General features: G+C 43.0%; 1 protein-coding gene across 1 annotated transcript in view; it reads right to left on the bottom strand.

Moving 5' to 3' along the window:
- The window catches only part of LOC142785001 (uncharacterized), a 109,205-nt gene that overhangs the window by 55,979 nt on the left and 30,560 nt on the right, over nt 1–22,666 (bottom strand). Inside the window, exons 4-5 of the mRNA XM_075883422.1 lie at nt 16,716–16,813; nt 14,190–14,297 (exon numbers count right to left, since the gene is read on the bottom strand). Coding sequence (XP_075739537.1) covers nt 14,190–14,297; nt 16,716–16,813 — 206 coding nt within the window. The remainder of the gene's footprint in view (nt 1–14,189; nt 14,298–16,715; nt 16,814–22,666) is intronic.

Genomic DNA, 22,666 nt, shown 5'->3' on the forward strand with positions numbered 1-22,666 from the left:
AAGAACGTTGACTTCTGCTGTCTAATAACAAACGGCAATGTCGGCCACATGTTTCTCCTTCTACGCACGCTACAGCCGTCTGCAAAAGCACAAACTTATGCTTCATATTCTCGGTTGCTTGTAGCGTAGACGTCGTTGCTTCGGCTTGCGCTGTTGAGACCAGCTCTGCCCTTGTTTTCTGCATCACCGTTCTACATACTGACATGGCATGTCGTCCCTTGCATTGCTTGCATTTTACTTGGGCCTTGCAAATGCGTGCAGTGTTGTTTGGTCTCGTGCATCTGAAGCATGCTCTATTTTCGGTAAGCATAGCTTTCTTTTCATCCATTGGAATGCTCCTACGACAGCTTTCGGTTGCGTGGCTTTTCTGCTTGCAGAATAAGCATATTCTGTCCGCCGGGCTATACAAGCTTGAAGTTGTGCGCATCTGTCCGCGGTTCTCTCATGATTTTGCAGTTATCTTCTCTTGCTCACGTTGTGTTTCTTCACGAAAAGCCGCTTGCTCTCTTAAGAATAACATAAGCCTGTCCAGCGTTTTCTCGCAAACTTTTCTCGTTGCGTTCTTTTGCTCGCCGTTTTCTGAAGCTGAGCTGTTTCTCATAGCCTCTTTTGACTTGAACTGCACTGATAATTCTGGTGGAATTGCTCTTTTCAATACCAGTAACAACATCAGCGCATAGCTCTCGGTTTCCACTTTTAGTGACTTGAGTGCCAATATGTTAGCTTGCACTCTCTAGTTTATTTAAGTCATCGGTATCTTGAACAGACCACACTTTCTCCACACTCAATAGCTCAATCATGTGCATTTCAATGGAATGTTCTCGACTGCCGAACGTTTTTTGCAGTATTTTGATTGCGTTATCATAATTTTCCTCTGCCAAGTACTGAAGTCCTTCAATAGCAGTCGCAGCTTTTCCGGTAATGATGCTAACAAGTAGTTGAACTTCGGTCCCTTGCTCATGTTCGGTTTCAGGTGAACTGTGGACTCGTACTGAGACCAAAAGCGGTTCCACTCCGAAGTTTTCCCCCCAAACTTTCTCATTTCAAGCTTTGGTAGCTTAACTAGTTCCGTTGCTTCTTGTCCTGTACTTGAGGGCATCACCTGCCTTGTCTTATTGCTTGAATTCTATTGTTCAGGCTGGCGAAGTCTGATTTCTATTGCAGATAAGATCATCGTTAATTTCATGTCGTACTCTATGACGCTTTCGAATTGAGCTTCGGCATTGTCTTCTGTTACAAACTTTTCCATTTGCTCGTTCGCGCTCTTGAGACTGTCGCTTAATGCTTTAATCTGCGCCTGCGTTGTAAGCAGCTGCTCCCGGTTGGCTCCATCATTAATTTGCTGCTCGGCTACGTTAACCAGTCGCGTGATCTGGGAGGGAAGCGCTTTCCTTTTCTTCGTTATCACTTCTTTGCTCATATTGAGGCGGTTAATAATCACCCCTTACTTGTCAATCGTTCGTTCTGATGCTCGTACTGTCCACCGTGGTCTCGTCGCTCGATCCAGATCGATCCTCTGCTCCTCCGCTGTTTTCTTCTCTGCTGCTCTGTGGCAGGTTGACCTTTCTTGCCGGTGAGGAGGTAGTATCCTGGTTCACGGCACCATTAACAAGACGATCGAGACCAGGGACTGCTTCGAACGAACACGGTTTATTAGAAGAAGTGAAGTAGCGCGCGCTCACTCCAGGCAGCAGTCTTCTTTCTTCTTCTTCCGGCGTTTGATGATGATATTTTATAATATCAAAGCGTTTGAGCGAGCTGTTGCTGGAGTTCCACACACGTTTTGCACGTTCTTCGAAGATGCGTCAAACACCGATAACAAAACACCGTATTATCATTTACGACAACGTGCATCCATAAGGCAGCAGCCTTGCGTTTCGACAACCAAACGGTACGCGATTAAAACGCAGGTTAAGGAAATGCTTCAGGATGGCGTGACACAGCCTTCAAGCAGCCCTTGGTCATCACAAGTCATTCTTGTGAAAAATAAAGATGGCGCACTTTGCTTTTGTGTCGACTACAGGAAGTTGAACAATGTCACAAAGAAGAACGTGTACCCGTTGCCCAGAGTCGATGATTATCGGGACAAGCTGCGACGCGCGAAGTAGTTTTCGTCCGTCGACTGGAAGAGCGGATATTGGCAAATAGAGGTCGAAGAACGTGACCGGGAAAAGACCGCTTTTGTAACGCCGGATGGCCTTTATGAATTCAAAGTGCTCCCTTTCGGCATCAGTTCTTTTCCAGCTACATTCCAGCGAATGATGGACACCGTCCTGGCAGACCTCAAGTGGAAAAGCTGTCTCGTCTACCTCGATGATGTCGTTGTGTTTTCAGAAACGTTTGACGAGCATCTTCGTCGCCTTCGAAATGTGCTCGAAGCCATTAGTTCGGCCGATCTCACACTCAAGCCTGAGCAATGTCATTTCGGCTACGAAGAATTAAAGTTTTTTGGTCACGTCGTGAGCGCCGTTGATGTTCGGCCTGATCCTGACAAAACTGCTGCCGTCACCGCTTTTTCACCTCCAACTGAGAAGAAAAGTCTTCGACAATTTCTGGGTCTGTGCACGTATTGCCGGCGCTTTATTGAAAATTTCTCTAACATTTCGGAGTTACAATTACGCCTCACGCGTAATGACACACCGTTTGTCTGGGATGATGAACAGCAGACTGCCTTTGCGGAAATACAGCACCGGCTCTCTTCCCCTCCCGTGCTCGGCCACTTCGATGAAGATGCTGACACTGAAGTAGGCACTGATGCCAGCAATATTGGTCTTGGAGCTATTTTGGTACAAAGAGAAGATGGCATTGAACGGGTAATAGCCTACGCAAGTCACACACTGTGTCGCGCAGAATCTAACTATTCCACATCAGAGAAAGAATGTCTCTCGGTCATTTGGACAATTACAAAGTTTAGGCCACATCTCTATAGAAGACCATTTAAAGTGGTGACTGGCCATCATGCTTTGGGCTGGTTGACCAATCTACGAGACCCTTCAGGACGATTAGCACGATGGAGTCTGCGCCTACAGGAATTTGATGTTACCATCGTCTACAAGTCAGGCAAAAAGCACGAAGACGCCGACACGCTATCACGAGCACCTCTTCAATCTGCCAGTACTAGCTCAGAAGAGGACGGCACCTTCGTGGCAACTCTCAGCGGACTGGATATGATGTCTCATCAACGCAATGACGCCAATCTAAGAATGATTATAGATCCTTAGGTGGCACCGTGGCCATTCCTCGTCCGAAATTGCGGACGTTGCCATCATTTTGCCTACGAAATGGCGTCTTATACAAAATGAACGCCGGTGTTGGTGACAGAGCTCGTCTTCTCGTCGTGCCTGAAGCCCTCCGCTTTGACGTCTTATTAGCTTGCCAGTACCAGCCCACATCTGGCCATCTGGGCTACTCGAGAACTATGGATCGGGTACGACAACTCTACTACTGGCCTAAAATGTCTGCCTGTGTCAAATGCTACGTGAATGGATGCTGTGAGTGCCAGCGTCACAAGAAACCACATTTAAAGCCTGCAGGCCATCTACAACCCATCGATCCACCACGCACACTATTTGAACAAGTGGGAATGGACCTCCTAGGCCCGTTTCGTTTGTCTCCTTCTGGCAACAAATGGATCATTGTCGTGACCGACTACTTGACGCGATACGCTGAGACGAAGGCGTTGCCACGAGGGACCGCATGCGAAGTTGCCAATTTTTTATGCATCAATTTGTGCTACGGCATGTCACCCCGTCATATGTCATCACTGATCAAGGGACATCAATCACAGCGAAACTCTTTGATGATATCTTCAAGTTGAGTTACACAACCCATCGAAAGACCACTGAGTATCACCCTCAGAGTAATGGTCTATCAGAAAGGCTAAACAAAACGCTAGCCGACATGATCTCTATGTACGTGGATGTGCAGCACGAAACGTGGGACCACATCCTGCCGTACGTAACATTTGCGTATAACACTGCAACGCAGGAAACTACACGCTTCGCGCCATTCCGGCTTGTTTATGGTCGAAATGTTAGAACTATGCTAGACGCCAGGATTCCGTATGAGGACTTCGACAAGCTCGACCAATTAGCCCCCGACATCATTGAGTACATTCAGCGCGCTGAAGAAGCACGTCAACTGGCCCGTGTGTACATCCGAACTCCACAGTACGCAGATGCACGGCGGTACAACATCCACCATCGAGAAGGTAATTATAAACCTGATGACCAAGTTCGGGTTCGGACACCCATTAGGCGGTGAGGTCTCAGTGAGAAACTCTTGAGGAAGTACTTTGGAACTTACAAAGTACTCAGACGTGTGAGCGACATGAACAACGAAGTGTTTCCAGACGGAGGCTCACCATCATTCCAGCGCAGGTTACCACGCCCAGAGACGGTACATGTAGTCCGCCTAAAACCATACTTTACACGGTGATGCGAATTTTCTTCTAGTGCCAGTGAACTCTTCATGTGAACAGTGAATGTCGTTTATTTCCGTTTGCCGGGCCCAAGATGCATTTTCTCTCTGGCACTATTTTGTTTAATGTTTCTTTATGTTGCCTACTTCGACGCACTGCTGTGCACACTTTTCTTTGAGCATCGGGTCGATGCTCTCTTGGGAGGAGGAGTAATGCCACCTGGTGTTCTGTGCCAGTGAAAAGTGGGTCAGTTCTGTGCCGGTGAACGAGGAAGACGAAGACGAGCAACCCGTGCCAGTGGAGACGTCCTTGTTTGTCTCTGAGTTTAGACAGTTGCGTTCCTTTGTACGTTCCTTCGAGCTCTTAGCGCGTGACAATATCAAAAGCAATGACAAAATAGCAAGCCTTTGCAGATTATGCAGTTCTTGTTGTTGTTGTTGTAGTTGGGTAACGGTGGCTGTCTGATGGATCATCGAATCACACTTCTGGGTGAATGGGTTTAGGTTCTCCTCAAAACAGCAAGTAGCTCTGCAACGACGCCAGAGGAGGTGAGTTAATTAGGTATCATTTCAGATTACTCCCAAGAATAACATATATACTTGTGTTAGTTGTTGATTTGAAATCAACATAGTTGCACAGCACAGGGAAACGAATAGTAACAGTTTACCTACGAACGGGAGAAAAGTGGACAACGAAGAGCGCTCTTTTTGGGCCATTTTTCTTTCTTACATAGTTACGCTATAACTACTCGTTTTTCTGCGCTGTGCAAATATGTTTACTCCCGAGGATTCAGACAGGGCGCCAGATGGTTCCGAAGATATTGGACGCGTGTGTCCAGATTGAGCTTAGTAGTAATATATGGCTCTAATAGCAAATAGCTGAGGGTTCACTGTAGAATAATCATTTTTACAGTAAATTTTCTTCAAAGCGAAAAGCTGGATAAGTAGCCTAATGAGTGTATCAGCGCATGAAAACACTAGTCCTTATAAATAGGTGGACAGAGCTGTGAATTTAATTCTCCCGCTTTCAGCGCCGTGTTTGTGGAACATTTACCCATATACTGCGTCTATGATTATAACTTAGTTTGACCCAGAGTGTGTCTTTACTCATTACCGTGACAAAAGAGCACGCACATTACACGCAACGAAAACTCTCAAGACCGGTTCCTAATCATTGCGCCGCCGGTTACAACCAAGTGTGAGGGGCGAAGTATGACAAGATCGTGGTCGAACTCTCTTCATCAATGTAATAACGCATTTATAGGGATCGTGAAGCACTTTTTAAGCCTGGTAACAAACGCTGCCGCGAGGTAGCCGAGGATCCTGTGAAGATGTGAGCCAAATATAAAAGCACTGGACGCAGCAGGAGCTGTATATAACGCGTAAAAGCGATCTATAAGTAGCTCAATCTTCTCTCAGGAAGTAATGCCAATGGCCAGCTCGATTTATTCAGCAGAGAGAGCTATAAGGGTTGTGGCCGATTTGATTGCGGCAAAAAATTGCTCGTGCTCATGACTCACGATGGCGTAACTTTCTGTGCTGTTTGAGAATAACACAATTGAGTTGGATGCCACTTGAGAAGTCCGAAAATGCCCACCAGATAAACGAAGGGCGGAAGCTGATTCGCTCCTCGATTAAATAATTAGGCTCTTTCCTGCACCCTACTAGGTTCTGCGAAGGTTTACGACGTCATTCGTGAGTTCGTGTCCATTGGTTCTGGCTTGTGTGCATCATCCTTTGAGAACCACGTGCAGTTCACTTCCGAAGTTGTATCTGAATATATTATTAAGCTTCAACGGACAGTTATATTAATTAGAAAGAGAAAGAAGACAATCACGCGTTTACAGCGCAAAGGCACAAGGAAATTCATACTGATTTCTCAGAACTAAAATTTTCTTGATTGGCGGAAAATTCTTCCTGACCAAGGGTTTCCCTTTTTTAACCTTTCAGCTTCCATGAGAGTTTCCGCAGATACCCTTTGAAATATCTTATTTGCCTGTGGCGTAATACCACGTCAGATCAATACGGGTCGAAAAATTTATATTTTTCTTTGATTGTTTATTTTATACTTTGTGCACATACCATCCGGTAGCCTGAAAGTGAACTTCGTTATTTTTATTAACTGCATAATGTAGGAGGAAAAAATATTGGACTTATTTTGTACAGAGGGACCAATTTCATCTCTTGTCATTTTCGAAAGTTAACGACAATATAAAAACACAAAAATTAGCTTGTTGAAGACAAACTTTTTTTAGTAAATGCACGTGTAATGAAGAGTGAAGCAGCATTGTTTGAAGTCACTGGGCTGAAGCAAATTGTCTCTTAAAAATGTGTGAACAGGTGGCAATTTTTAAAAGTTGCTTTATTTAGGTTTTTTCTTTCCTCCTAAGCTATGCCAGCTAGTGTTTCAAAACTTGGTTACCTATTAGAACATAATGTTAACAATAATTGTTGTTCATATTGTTGTTGTACATCAAACACCTACATTGATAAATGGCCTCAAACTTTCAAGTTTTTCGACAGTAACGCCTATTGAAAAGTCAGTATTAAAAAAACATGTTCAATGTTCCTTAAAATCTCATAAACTGCTCCTCACAGATGATATAAAAAGGATAATAAAGATCATATTGCATTATTTTATTTACACTTACAATATTACGGGTGGAAGTTCCAGCTTTTTTACCATGCACTTAGGCAAAAAAGGCATAAAAATTCGGGCCAAAAAAGTGGGATATAGCTTCTGAATCGTTTGAACAGGACGACACTTGACAATCACATTGACTATATTTTTCGCATCAATACAATGAATGATATGATTTGGCGGGCGGAAAAAAGCTGTTGTTTGGACAGCTTGACGACGCCGCTGGCCCCCTCATTGGCGCTTAACAGCAGTGATGCAACAACAAGAAAGCAACGTAAATCCGTGTTATATATTACAATACATATATAGGAAAAAACAATAATGCCTAAGTTTACAAAATTTTAATCTTTTGCAGAGACAAAGAAAAAGAAAAAGAAAAAAAATTCTGCTTACAATAACGTTTTTCCTACGTGACCTTAATTATTCGTGCGCGCGAGATTTAGAAGTGAGAGGCATCAGAAGAATCCTTTCAAGAAATAGTTGTCTTGAGTTCAAAATAACTTTGTATGGCTTTAAAAGACATGTTCTCTAATTTTAGCCCTTCGCAAATTATTCTGTTTAGTAATCTTGGTAAGTTGTTTCCGAGTGTTTGTTTTCCATATATTGTTCGCACTGTCAGTATTTTCCAGTACTCTCTTTTACGTGTTGCATATACAGGGGTTTTTTGTAACCTGGAAAGGCGCTTAAAAAAATCTGATCTGGTTTTTAACTCTTGCTTATACGCCTTACATAAACGGTAATCATATAGTGTTGTGGCTGGAAGTATCCTATATTTTAAGAAATACTCGCCAGTGTGGAAATGTCTTGGGACATTTTCAATTGTGCGTAAGAGCTTTTTTTGTAGGACGTGTATTCTGTGTAGATTTCCTTGTGTAGTGGTGCTCCAAACTAAATGATAATAGTTCAGTCTGGATTGAAAAAAACTGTTGTAAATCAACATCATAATGTTCTGTGGCAGTATATGACCATTGCGGTAAACAATACTAGTCACTTGAGAGAGCTTTGTTACTAGGCAATCGTCATGTGCATCCCAGCATAATGTTTCCTGAAAGACAACGCCTAATGTTTTAAAACTGGATACGAGGGCGATAGGTGAAGAGTTTACAGTTCAAATTTTATTAACTAGATTTTTTTTAATTTTACTGCAAAATAACATAGCTTTTGTTTATTTTTATTTATTTGAAACTGTTTTGAGTCACCCATTTACCTAACTTTTGTATATTTACGTTGGCTTCATCTATTTATTCATCAGCCGGAGTCCCTATTAATAAAGATGCTGGTATCATCAGTGTAAACTATAAACTTTGCCTGAAGGTTTATGGCAATAATATCATTATTATAAAGATTAAAAAGAAATGGGCCTAACATACTGCCTTGAGGCACACATAAAGACACGGCAAGGGAACTATAGAGATCTTGGTTTATGTCGACTCGCTGAATATGATGTTGTAGATAGGATTTTATGAGTTTTGCCGCCTTGCCGTAGTAGCCATAGCGTAACAGTTTCTCTAATAGAAGGGTATAATTTATAAGATGAAATGCTTTAGTGAAGTCAACAAAAATTCCTAGGACTAATTTACGTTCGTTAAGTGCTGTTATATTAAGTCTTTTTGAGCCAATAACGCCAGCTCAGTGCTAAGACCTTTGCGGAAACCAAATTTGAACGGTGTTATAGGATATGTTTTTCTTCAAGTTCCGTAAACCAATTCAAAATACTTTTTTCAAGTACTTTTGAAAATACTGGAAGAATAGATATAAGGCGATAGTTACCAATGTCATTTTTATTACCTTTTTTAAATAACACCGTAACACGTTTATCTTGTATTCTGCAGGGAAAGACAGCCTGGTTTAGACACAGGTTGAAGATGTAAGAAAGAGGAGGTGCTAATAGATCAATTACATGCTTTATGGGTTTAATCTGGAAGCCATAAACGTCTTTTGCTTTACTTGTATTTAGGTGATGAGTTATATAAATTACTTCAGGCTCATATAAAGGGTTGAAAAATTGTGTTCGTAATGTAAGGAATGCTCTTTAAATTGTAGTGCCCAACGGGAATGTTTGAAACGCTAACAAAGTGGTTATTAAAAGTGTTTGCAAGCAGTGTACCGGAAAGCTCTTCACCATTTATCTCTAATATCGTAATCTTTTCAGAAGTGGCGCTTAATTTTAAGACAGTGTTTAGCCTTTTCAACATAAGCTCAGAGCATCCAGCAGCGGTGGTGAAATAGTTTACAAAGAAGTTACGCCTAGCTTTCTTTATATCTTTATCCAAGCGATTACGACATGATTTGAATTGGTGAAACAGCTCACAGTCTTTAGTTTGAATAAATCTGTGGTATAATTTATTCTTCTCCTCGATTCTAGAAAGAAGCTCGAAGCTTATCCAGGGCTTTCGAATTTTCCACCTTCGCTTCATGCAAATGGCCGGAAAACTTGTTTCATATATAGGTTTAAGAACTTACAGAGCAGCAGCAGATTTACAATGAGGAATAAATTTTTGTAAAGGCGCATTTCTGGTGTGCTTCGCTCAGCTTTAATCAATCAATCAGTCAATCAATCAATCAATCAAACTTTATTTCAGGAATGCATACATTACATGAATAAAATTCTACAGTACAGAGGAAGTCCCGAAGTTAGAAAACTGTCGGGGGGACTTCCGTTAGAGAATAAGTAAATTGCGATAACAATGCAGCAAGCAGTGAAAAACACTTTGTACGAATTAAACAAAGAATGGTTAAAATTTTATAATAACAAGGCAAGAAAAGTTCTGTGCAACAGCAAGTGGTATAGTGAGTAAAAGAAATACTAAAATTAGGAGTAAGGTACGACGGCAGAGTTTAGAAAACACGTTTTGTGATTAGGTACTCTTTAAACATTTTGCGAAACGAATAGAATGTGGGACATAACTTTATTTCAAGTGGTATGTTGTTCCATACGGATACACCTGTAAATTTAAGAGTTAGTTTTCCATAATTGCTACGCACTTTAGGGAGAAGGAAATTGTGACAGGCTGAAAACCTGGTGTTATTAGTATTGACAAGATGTTGTGTGGATAGCCCTGAAACACATAGACCATGATAAATGAGGCGGTACTTCAATATAGCTAACTTTAGAGTGAACAAAAGATTAATTGGAAGCACGGTAAAATAAATAAAGAGTGGCGTAGAAGGCGATTGAAATGGAGCGAAGGCGATCAGACGTAGTGCCCGTTTCTGAAGGTGTAGAAGGGGCTCCAGGTGACTGGCATATGTATTACCCCAGGATGAAATGCAATAGGAAAGATGGCTATGAATATATGCATAGTATAATGATAAAATAATGCGTGACTGAAAATAAGGGCGGGCTTTAATGAGAACATGAATGCCAAAAGAAGCTTTTTTTAATATTGAGAGTACATGATAGTTATATTTCAAATGCTTGTCTAGTATTACGCCTAAGAACTTCACATGATCCGATACGGAAATAATATGGTTGTTAAGATAATGCCGGATAAGCAACACATAATGACACAGTCTAAGGCAATTCGTAAATATTTACCGACAACGCAATGAATTGAAGTGCTCTAACACCAGCATAGGGCCACGGAAGATAGTACATAAACACTTGGAATGACCCCCGCCCCTATGATCTCTTAAGCTGAAGAATGCATTGAACAAATTTAACGGTGTGCTCAAAACACTGAATTTTTTTCAGATGATTTATGGCAGAGCTTGACTATAATTGGTCGAGCTCTGCTTGACAAAACACGACCATATATTGTATTGTTAGGCGAGGTTGACCGAATGCATAGAAACATCGGCCTGAAACACACTGCAAAAATATACAACAAAAAATCATAAACTAACGATTGGTATCTACGTAATTTCCATTTGCATAGAGCATTTTGACATTCTTGAACCTTACGGCCTTATACACCACCAGTGCAGATGCCGGCTCAATCACTCCCAAGCTTGCCACTCTTAGGTGGGAGAGTGAGGTTTCATGCTTTGCTAGGCTTCAGTAAATTATGTTCCGTTGAAATTACAGATTTGTTACCGTGTCCAACAGTGGAAACGCTATAATATCATACATTGCCTACAAGAGGAGGCATGCACAAAATTGTTAAACATGTTCAAGAAAGGACGAGCCACGTTGCCCATGGTGAAGCTCACCCGTGCACCTCTTCGTTATTGCGAATGCACTGCTCAATCCCCAATATTGATAATGTCGCTCCTCGTCCGCTAAACGATTTGAGACACCCTCCTCACCCCCCAGTGTAGCCTCATGATGAACAATACAGCAGTTGCTGTAAACACTAAACACACAGTGTTCGTCACTAATGGTTTGAAGTCCAAGACAATCCCCGTTAAACAAAGCGGGTTCGCTCTTGCACCTCTTTTTACAACGATGCGTCCGACGCTTGTTCCATATAATTCCCTTCGAACGCTTCGCCTTCGTTGAACTTGCGCTCTCGATCATCAGGTTTCATTGTCAGAAACATGGTTTCTTCTGCGAGCTTCTGTTGTAGATTATTTTGAGAAATTTTGCCTTTGAATTTTTTCCTCGGCTGTGTTCAACTTGGAAGCACCATCCTTCTTCCTCCATTCCGGACTTGATTCCTTCATTCACCGTTTTTGCCCTGTCTCAATATACTTAATTGGTAGTGAGGTAGCTTGTACGGTTCACATTGTTCTCTCCCTTGATGTTCGTAACTTACTCGTAGAGCCCTTAGGACTAATACAGGCAGCAGGCTCCTCTGCCCTCACTGTTTTTCTCTTGCTTTTTTTCGCTTGAATGCGTCAACATTTCCTTCTGTCAGACATTTCTACGAATGGCTGTGAAGACTGTGCAACATCTGAATCTGCTGGCCTTGGCTTCTACCCATTCCTGATATCCCTTGAATGCCCGTTTAGATCTTCAAAGGCTTTCCGGATTTTATTACTAAAACTTTGTCCCCCACCATATGCGCTTGAGTTGTTGTAAATCTCGCGTTCTTTGCTTCATGCATAGTGTACGCTGACGGAAGTTGTAACGGCATGGGTCAGTCCTTTGAAAGCAGCGTTTCTGTGCGTGCTTTAATGCTTGTTACAGTGGTGAAATCGGTGACTTTTCGGCTTCCAGCGCGTTCAGCAATTTGGCGGGAGTCTGAGTCTATAGCTTCTGTAAAAGAAGATTGCTGCTGAAGAAACAGAGGCAAAGTGGTGGTGCCAAAGACGAAGAGTGCACGTTAGCTTGTACTTCTCTCGAAATCCTTTACCCCATGACCTCCAAGCGAGCCTGTCGAGCATTTAATACGTCCGCGATCTCTATATTCTACTCTGACCTAGGCTAAAATGATCTGATGTTCATAAAGCTCTGCTTCGCCTGTCTCAGTTTCGAAGCGATCGATATGAACTGCGTCTTCTACTTCCTTGTCGATTGCTTTCAGAAGCTTTTAATGCTCAATTGAAAGTTGATGAATATATGGTAACTCCCTTACTGACGGACGCTTCACGTGTATTAAACGTTCAATGTTGGCGATGGCTTCCGTGACGGCGTTGAGCACCTCATTCCGCCTTGCGAATAGGGCGTTCATTATCCGGTTCAGTGTCGGAAACGTGACAAATCACTGGCCGGTCACGTCACGAGGTGAAATTACAGTCAATGTGGTATCCGTCACAAATGCTTCGCAGCACTAAGTCTCAAGCAATATCGAGGTATCATGCTTCTTGATCTGGTTCACGAAAGGTTTGGCTTGGCGCATCAGCTTCAACAACAGGCGGCGTCACGACAGTCCCCCAGGCTTCAAATTCAGCCGAAAAATCGTAGAGTTTACTTGGTCTCACTTTTAAAGGTCCTGTCTCCCGAGTTTCACGGCTTCAAAATGTTGAGGAGAAAAGGACAAGCTGCCATGCCCATGACGAAGCCCACTCGTGGACCCCTTCTTTATTGCGAATGCACCGCTCAATCCCCAATAAAGATAATGTCGCTCCTCATCGTCTACACAATTTGAAACAGAGCAGGCGACCGGGGAAGGAAACAGTAAACCGTTTTCAGGTTGAAGAGGCGGCAGCAGCGTACTGAATTTCAATGTTCGTTATGCTACAATGGTTTCTCACGCGAGCCTATTCCAACTTAAGTGTACTAAGCCAAAACCTTAAGACCAGATGACTGTAATAGCGGCCTCATGCGAGAGCATCAGTAACCAAGGGGCCAATAAGTTAGGGGTCTCAAGAATCGACTTGAAATGGCAAATTGAGGAATTTCAGAAGGGCGCGCTTAAAACGGTCATTACCGTTTACCAAATCTGCTTTTCCTCTGTAAGTGTGACCCTGTTCACATGACTCAGAAGATTATTCTCACTTTTTATGCCAATTTTTAACGCGTTTATCGCCTAAGTGCACGCCCAAAAAGCCGGAACTTTCAACCGTATTGTTGCCACAGCAAATAGAATACTGCAACTTGTTTTTAATCTTCTTTTTTTTCTATCATCTCTGAGGAACGTTTTATGAGATTTTGAAAAAATCGAAGATGGTGTTTTTTTAAATATTGATTATTCATTAGGCTTTACAGTGAATAAATTTGAAAGTTCGAGGCCATTTATAGAAAGAGAGATGTGTTTAAGGTCCAGACGCAGCATTAACAGGCAATATTGCAAACATATCGGGCTAATATGTCACTAAGTTATGAAACACTAGCTTGGATAGCTTCAGAGGGAAAAAATTGTCAAATCAAGCAGCTTTTCAAAATTGTCACCTGTTCAGACATTTTTCAGAAATACGTCGGTTCATCACACTAGCTTCAAACAATGCTGCTTCACTCTTCGTTACACGTACATTTACTTGAAAAGGAATGGTCTTCTTCAAGCTGATATTTGTGTTTTTCTATTGTCTGTAACTTTCGAAAATGACAAAAGACAAAATTGGTTGCTCTGAGCAAAATAGGTTCAATTTTTTTTTCATGCTAAACTATGCAGTTATTAAAAAAACGAAGTTCACTTTCAGTCTATTGGGTGGTATGTGCATATTATATAATATAAACAATCTAATCTAACATATCAACTTTGCGACCCATGTCGATCTCTCGTGAAATCACTGTGTCTATATTGCTCAGTTTCTGGCAAAATGTTGTATTGAAAAGCCACATTAGGAGCACCAATCAATATCGTACCTGTGGGCGTGATGGCGCTCAGGTCAGCCCCAGGTGCTTCTCGGTCAAGGAGGTCACTATAGTCTTTGTTGAAAACGTCCTTGGCGGTGTTCTCCTTCTCGCCACCTACTGAAAAGCCACGGTTGAATGGAATCAAATACAGAATGACTTTAAGGACAGCAAAGTGATCATCATGACATGAAGAGGGAGAATTTTGCATTTTTGAACAAAGAAAAAAAGATGTGTATTTATGGTGAAGTTCTGTATGGCTAGGAGGCGGGATGTCACGCCGTTCGCACGGAAAAACAATACTTTAGTTGAATAAATTGTATTTTTCTGTGTTCCTCCAGATAGAGACTGTTAAATAGGGAAAAAAACAAGTTCAATCATTTAGCGCTAGAGGGAAGTCGAAAATGAGTTTCCGACGAAGCCCTTCTCTTCCCCACCTCAGCTAACTTTAGGAAGGAGGGGGACAACACACGCCGTCAGCACCGTGTTCGTTTTTTCGTCGTTGTCTGGAATGCTCTCTCAGTTCTTCAACATACAGAGGTAGTATACCACGCAGCATTAAAATTTACTTATTTCCATAATTGGGTAGGCGCGAGGCTAAGGGTTAGTGCGTAATGCTTGGAAGCGACGCACAGATCACGAGAAGTATTGACTACCAGTCAAAAACTAAGTGGTGTGAGTGTCTGCGCTCGTGTGTGTTTGTCATTCCGTCGCGATGACCACCGCCACTACTCAAGAGCATGAAATGTGTCCACACGTTGCATGAAAATACGTGCCACTCCTCTATCATGGCCTAGACAGTGATGTTTGTGTTCGCGAGACATGCCAAGCAGGTGATCGCTTTGAGAGTGTTGCATCACGCAGTGTCCGAAATGAATGTCAATGGTAGTTATAAAGGGACGCCGAAGAGAAAGAATGACTTGATTTAGATTGACAAACTGCACTTTGAGAACTGTAATGCCATATGTTTTACTTTCATAGGTTCATTTTTTATGGAAAAAAATCTAGATTGAAGTATCATTTTTAGTTTTGCGTCACTATCTCCACCCGCCATGTAAGGAATGCAATGAAACTGAGTTCATTACGTCACGTGTGTTAAATCAGCACCAGTGTCTTCATCAGATGCGTCCATTCTGGCGGCAAAAGTTGATATATGGGCTCTAGGACACTAAGAAGAAAGCCTGATGCTCTGTTCACTGTTTGGCGTTCTGCAGCCTGTGTGGCATGCGGTTTGTTGAGTTTCAGTAACATAATCCCCATTTTTCCTTACTTCTCATGTGCTCAACGATTTCGAAGACAACAAGCATGATGTAAATGCTCAATTATTTTTTCTGACTACTTCTTATGCTATGTCTAGGGCACCCACACATTATATAGTACGTCCTTTTTATCGATTGCAAACAGCATAGTAGCCAGCAGAGGCCTTCGAAAGTTTTTATGTCACGGTGTTTGGTGCTAGAATCTCAAGAAGGCGTCACCAGCCGCATTTTTTTCGCAGGTTTTTTCGCTTACTAAGTTCCGTGTCGTAGTAAGAGTGCCGTTTTCGGGACTGTGAAATTTCACTCTGCGAGACGCCAAAACTTGTTTTGCTCTTTTGTGTGCCTTTAAAGTATTGTCACATATCGCTCCAGCGAAGAAGGTGGAAGTTTAGCGGTCCAAGAAGAACGTCTTCTCCAGAGAACTTGTGCGTTGGAAATGAAACGTCAATGCAAGTGGTGCGAATAGCGGCGATAAATGTCGTTAGCAATCGTTAATCTGATTGAAGGCGGAAAGTGCCGCTTGCACATGTGTGATTGAACCTTTCATAGGTATTGCTGGTGCTCGCGTAACCTCCCGAATAAGTTTGACTATCTGCGTTATTCTCGTAATCTTCACAGAACAGTCTGAACCAATCGCTAAACATGCCCAACATTGCAGCCTGGAATGCTACGTGTGATGCTAACAGTTTTTGTGAGTGACAACAGAGTGCTTCTGAAGGAGGAAATTAAGAAACGTGGCAGGCAATATGATTGTGGTATTGTAAATAAACATTTGCGATCACCCTTCTATTATATGACTCCTAGTTTGAACGTTACAATCGTCAAAATCTCCCCTCGAGATGAATGATCAAATTTCAGCTTAATTACAGAAATCAGCGATGCATAATCTGCACGAATCAAAAAATACCTCCAAGCGTATTGATGTACATCGTAATTTAGCTGCTATTTGGTAAATTTGACATTCCGCATTCAGAAGCTTATACATTCCAAATAAAAGTTCGAAACACCAATCAAAGTTGAGAACAGAGTTTTAAAATTTTGTAGACTCCAAATCCACGGCGGCTAAGTTTCAATCTTCACTAAATGCAACGAACACCCATGGAGTTAAAAGCACATTTAGTCAAAAGCAACGCGGAGTGTGCCATTAGTGCGTTCTTCAAGATCATACCGTAGGTGTCAGCCTAACATACCCTAACTGCGTTAAATATATCTTCCAGTTGACAAATCTTGTTCAGGTATAATGGACACATCTAATGATAGGAGCGTAGTGTAAACTCACTCGAAGCCAGGAAGACGATGACCAAGAGAGCCATGGTGACCATGAGAACCACGATCGTCGCGAGCATGAAGGTAGCCACATAACCCCCCATGCTCTCTCTGTGGTGAACAAAAAAAAACACAGTAATGCGAATCATGAAGTGCCGTCGAAGAGACATAGACGATGTGTTATCAGATGCTCATGCGTCAAGAACACACTCCCATGACTCCTAGGCTGTCTGAGAACCACGATATGAATGTACGACAACCGCAGAAGTGTGTCTACAGGGCTGTTTGGTATATGCTCGTATGAATGAGTGTCGCATCATGATCGCACTATTCTGTGCTAGGCTATGCACGTTCGATTCCTAAAGGGGACTGGTATCCAACGCACTAAGTGAACGTCAAGAAGAATGCTAGTGTGAGCAACATTACTGAAAAAACATTTTGGCTGTTCTTCTGGCATTTTGCGATAATTTAATTCACGTGAAACAACGCGTTCTGTATATAGTAACTCTTTTCTTTTTTTTTTACCATGGTTTTTTTTTATATCTATTGAGTTTTGCTGACAAAAAACTGGTCTAAGCAGGACAGGTACAAGAAGCAGGGTATAAGCAAAAGCACATGCTATAACTATAATTTATATCACGAGCAATGGAACCAGAACACGTCCTAAAATACCTATAAAACAGACATGAAAACGTTGCATAAAATGGAAGCAACACAAGTTAACAAAGCGTATTCTAGAGGCGCTACGCAGTGTCGGTCGAGTTTTGCGAAACTCGGGATCTTCCCGAGCTCTGGTGACACCCCCCTGTGAACGAGCCAAGAGTACGAAAAAGTCAAATTCACTCTCAAATCCCTGCGCTTCATTGGTTACGATGGAACCACTCATTGCGTCAAGGACGGTCCACTAAGGTTGGAGGTGTTTTCAAACCAGAGGCATCTACTTTCTTTTGTTTGTCGTTCCACCGAGTGTAGAAGTGTACCCATGAAATAAAAGCGTCAGAACTTTTCGTGATCATATTTTTTGGATGCATGGGGTTTTTACATTTATTTTTATGCTTTTAGCACCTGAACCAAGTCTGTTTTAGAATAATCAGCCCATTGGAATCTGAGATCAGCACTGGTCTAGCGTCTTACAACATCGTGACCGCAGCTAAACCTGAGGCCTGTCCATTCTGGGGTCAGCATGTACATTCTAGCAAGCTGCTCGGCCGGCATGCATCGTCTTTGCTGTCATCGCCTGTTAGCACCCGAGCACGTGCGGCCGGGTAATTAGCTATTAAGGCGAAGCTTCTAAAGCCATGGGTCTGTCCATCCTAAATTGTGATAGTTACCACTTAGTTCGATGACTCGCTCAGCCGGTTCGGACGGATGTATGGCGGGACAGATCTGACACACAGGCAGGCAAGCCATCAGACAGACAGACAGACAGACAGACAGACAGACAGACAGACAGACAGACAGACAGACAATTAGCGGTTTACCAATAAAGCTCTCCGAAGCTTCGCTCCGCTCTTCATAATTTACTCCATACTTGGCTAGTTAAAGATTGAGATGCTATGACAGATTTAATTACGTGATGTCATGGTAAGGTCAATGGCATTACACAACATCTTAAGAAGACCGTGATAATAGAGAGTTTTAGTACTGCGTACGTGGCGGCGTTGCGTACGTAAGGACGCCACGTTCTGCGTAGTGGGCATGCGCAGAACGCAACGCGCACGTATCGCGTTACGTACGCAGCCACTACGTACGCACGCATTAGATGCGTGCGTGCGTACGTATGAGGTGATCGCGCCACTCTCGAACAAGTTCGCGACAGCACGAGACTTCGTTTTGCAAAATGGCGGCATCGAAGGCAAGCACCGACCGGCTCTGTGGCTTAAAATATGGCCATAATCTGGCTATAACACTTGGATTGGCTCACATTGGCTGTCAACAACACGTGCTTCTGTTTTGATCTATCAGATGGCGCAACTTGCTTCATGCTCGCTACGTACGCGGGTACTACGGCGTACTAAAAGCCCATAAGTGGCAAACGACGCCACGTAACGCAAGGCGCTTGCGTGATGCGTACGTAGCACTATTCCGCAGTACTAAAACTCTCTAATGAGGCCACGTACAGCTTGAACCACGCTAACTAAAGTATGCTAGTTGATGAACTAGCTAAACAACGATAATTATTGCTGCGTTAATCATGAGTATGCTAAGTAAAACCATGCTAGCTAGCACTCACTAATATGATGACAATTAGTATCCTGCTGATGAGGGTTACGTTAATGAGCTTCATACTGATCCTTGCCTTGCTAATTACGCCCGAGATAATTGCTTTTTAATTGAAGCTTTATAAATGAAGACTAGATAGCTCAGTTTATTGGTCGTTAGGTATCAGCCAATTAGTACCATATAATTAAGAGAGAGCTGATGCGGTCTTCACTTCGAAGTTTAGCACACACATATGAGTAGACGACCAACTTAAAAATCTGCAAGAAGCAAGGTTATCTCAAGCTCCTCTATGGCTCCAGTCTTGCACAAATAGTGTAGGCCCACCAAATTATTTTAAATGCAAAAAAAAAAGCTGCCGCATAGCGTTCCCTGCATCAAACGCCGGGCAGTCACGCCGGTATCATCACAGTCACCGGTTGAACTCGGGCTTCTTCACGATCAACTAGTTTGTATCGAGTTCCCGCATCAATTAGTTTGATTGACAGACGCCCACGGCGAAGATCGGGTACGCCCACCACGTTTGCTCTTGACGAGGACCAGTATTTACTTCGAGCAGAAGGATTAATAGGCACTAGGCACTTTATTTGGGCGTACGCAAGGAGCCTACGTACGCAGCGTGGCTAAGGTAGAGAAGTGTGCATGCGCAGTACGTAACGTATCTATTCCTTGGATGCGTGCGTATGCAGGGGAAAAAAACGCGGCGTGCATAAACGTGACGAGGCGGAGCTTACGCGGCGTGACGCTAGGAACCAGATAGCAAAATGGCAGCGATTGCGTCGAATGCAGAGAGCAACAAAGCCGGCCCAAATCGAGTACATTTTACTTTGAGAAACGATGTTGCGCTGCTATCGGAAGTACAAACCAGCGATTCGTTTAGGCATTCGGAACAAACTGACGTAAACCATAAATCCCAAATGATTCGTCTGGGTTTAGATTCTAGTGGCCGTTATGACGGCCGCTAGCGCACAAGTGTGCTAAAAAGCACCAAAACGCTGTTTTATTTCTATTCACATAAGTCTAGTTGAACCAAACGTATCTCGGTACGGTCAATAAGGTGAACTAAATGTGTCGTTGAGCGCTTCGCATGCCGCGTACGCAAAATTTCATGCCACGTACGTAGGCTTGTTACGTACGCCCAACTACGTACGTAACAAGCCCACGTACGCAGCACTACTATGGCAGAGAACTGCGTGTGTGCAGTACTTAACGCATCGATTCCAGAGATGCACGCGTACACCCGAGAAGAAACGCGGCGTGCGTGAACGTACAGTGTCTAGAAATATATTGGCTAGTGTTCTGAGCGCGGGCTATGAGATGGCCCCGCAGCTGATGACTGCCGGCAGCGCCCGTATGGTGCGCTGCTGTGCGAGTGAGTGCATTTGCGTTCAATCTTTGCGCTCCGCAAGCGCTGCGGAGCCTCCAGGAGGCCGAGCCACGCGAGGCCAACTATTATTTTTCTGCATATTCGGAGTGTTTTTACATAATTCTTTATTGTATAAAAACTACTCGATTGCTTTCACAGTACTGGCGCTTTGCAATACCAAATGAAGATCATTCGTGGCATACGTTTCGCCATCCGCTACTGCCCGCAAAAGTAAAGACGGAGATCCTACGTAACTTGGGAATTATTGCTATGCAGGGTGCCTCTGTTGTAAGTTTTTTAATTAGGTGCAACATTATCAAGTGGCGCTAAATATATGCCAGAAATTAGATAGTCAACACTGGAGCCAGCATGGACGGACGGACGGACGAACAGATAGATAGATAGATAGATAGATAGATAGATAGATAGATAGATAGATAGATAGATAGATAGATAGATAGATAGATAGATAGATAGATAGATAGATAGATAGATAGATAGATAGATAGATAGATAGATAGATAGATAGATAGATAGATAGATAGATAGATAGATGCTCAAAAATGTTTGCAGTACGCAAAGGAATTATTTTAAAAACCATTGACAGTATAACCACCAGAGTTATTTTTTAAAAATGTGCTTTGTTCTTGAGAGCAAGAATTATCACAGAAGAACCTAAAACCTTTACCTCGTAGCCTGCATTCCAATAGGATTCGAGAGAAAACATAGAATGATAACATGCCAATGAATATTCTGACACTCGCCGCATATGATACTAAAAACGTTGTTGGAAAGGGAGTCCGACATTGACATGGGAGAAAAACTGTGTGAATGAAATTCGAAAAGGTATTTTCGATTTTTTAGGTAAATTATAATATTTAAAATTTTGCCTAAACGGAGATTTTATTCCCGACACCGTTCACCCTAATCCGAAAAGATAGTTCGGTTGAGACCCTCTCAGAATGCTTTTCTCACACGACAGCCTTCGGATTCAGCCTTCTGTCTGCCTTCTTGATCCTACTTTTTCATTCAGGAAACCGTGCTGGATCCGTTAGTGCAGAGAACGAGACACCTTTTCCTTGTTCGACCGATAACTTCTTTGACACAGCGGCGCAATACACGTCCTTTCTTTGCATTGCCCCTTAGCTTTTAACGTCTCAGGGTGTTGCAGTGCACATGTGGCACCTTCGAACTTCACTATAAATCAGATGGCAGCTGTCACACACTAATTTTAAACGTGGCGAGGCTCCGACAGTAACAGGACGAGAGGAATTTCGCGCATTTGTGCACCTTCACGACACGCAGCGCTGCTTGTGCCATCTGAGTGCAGTCATCTCATCACATGCGCGGCCACCCTCTCTCGTACGGCATGCGCGCACTCAGCACACTAGGCAGTATATTTCTAGACACTGTAGTAAACGTGACGAGGCGAAGCGTACGTGGTGTGACGCTCTCGCCGATATCTCAATTGATATAGGAACCAGATATCAAAACAGAACGCAGAAAGCAACAAAGCCGGCCCAAACCAAATATATTTTACTTTGAGGGATGATGTTGCGCTGCTACCGCACGAGGGCACTAAAAAGAGCACCCGAAAGCTGTTTTATTTCAAAGAACATACGTCTAGTCGAACCAAACGTATCTCGGTACGGTCAATACGGTGAACTAAAGGTATCGTTGAGCGCTGCGCATGAAGCGTACGCAACGTATTGTGCCACGTACGTAGGCTCGTTACGTACGCCCAACTAAATGTGTCTAATCTAAGCTTTATCGCGCAGTCTATGCACACACGCACGCAGAAGTGAAAGTTATATTACAACACGGCTACGATGTCTCGCATTCAATTTCACCACGCTCATGGTGTATCCAATCACAGTTGCGTTGTCACTATGACGATCCTGGCTTCGGCGGCTGCATTTCCGATGAAGGCGCAAATGTCGTAGGCCCGTGTGCTCAGATTTGGGTGCACGTTAAAGAACCCCAGGTGGTCAAAATTTCTGGAGCCCTCCACTACGGCGTCTCTCATAATCATATGGTGGTTTTGGGACGCTAAATCACACAAATCAGTCAATCAATTGTCACTAAGACGCGAGCGCCCCTAGTGACCACCTGTCTTTTTATTTATCTGCAATATTTGATAGAAACGAAACGAGCAGCTCGAGAGTGCTGCCTGTGCATTGTTGCTGTCTTCGATGTCAAAATTTCCATGCTTCAGGCCCAACAAAACAAGACCCGTCCAAAAAAACCCATACACTCCCGAACACGCCGGTGGGAGGCGCGTGTTGAGTTGGCAAAGAGATAGCGTGAGAATCACGCTGTCGTCGCTGCACTGTTAAAATGTTGACTGCAGTGGCAGCGCTGACGTGTTCGCAGGTGGT

Source organism: Rhipicephalus microplus, chromosome 2, assembly GCF_043290135.1.
Source record: "Rhipicephalus microplus isolate Deutch F79 chromosome 2, USDA_Rmic, whole genome shotgun sequence".
NCBI classification, from domain to species: domain Eukaryota; kingdom Metazoa; phylum Arthropoda; class Arachnida; order Ixodida; family Ixodidae; genus Rhipicephalus; species Rhipicephalus microplus.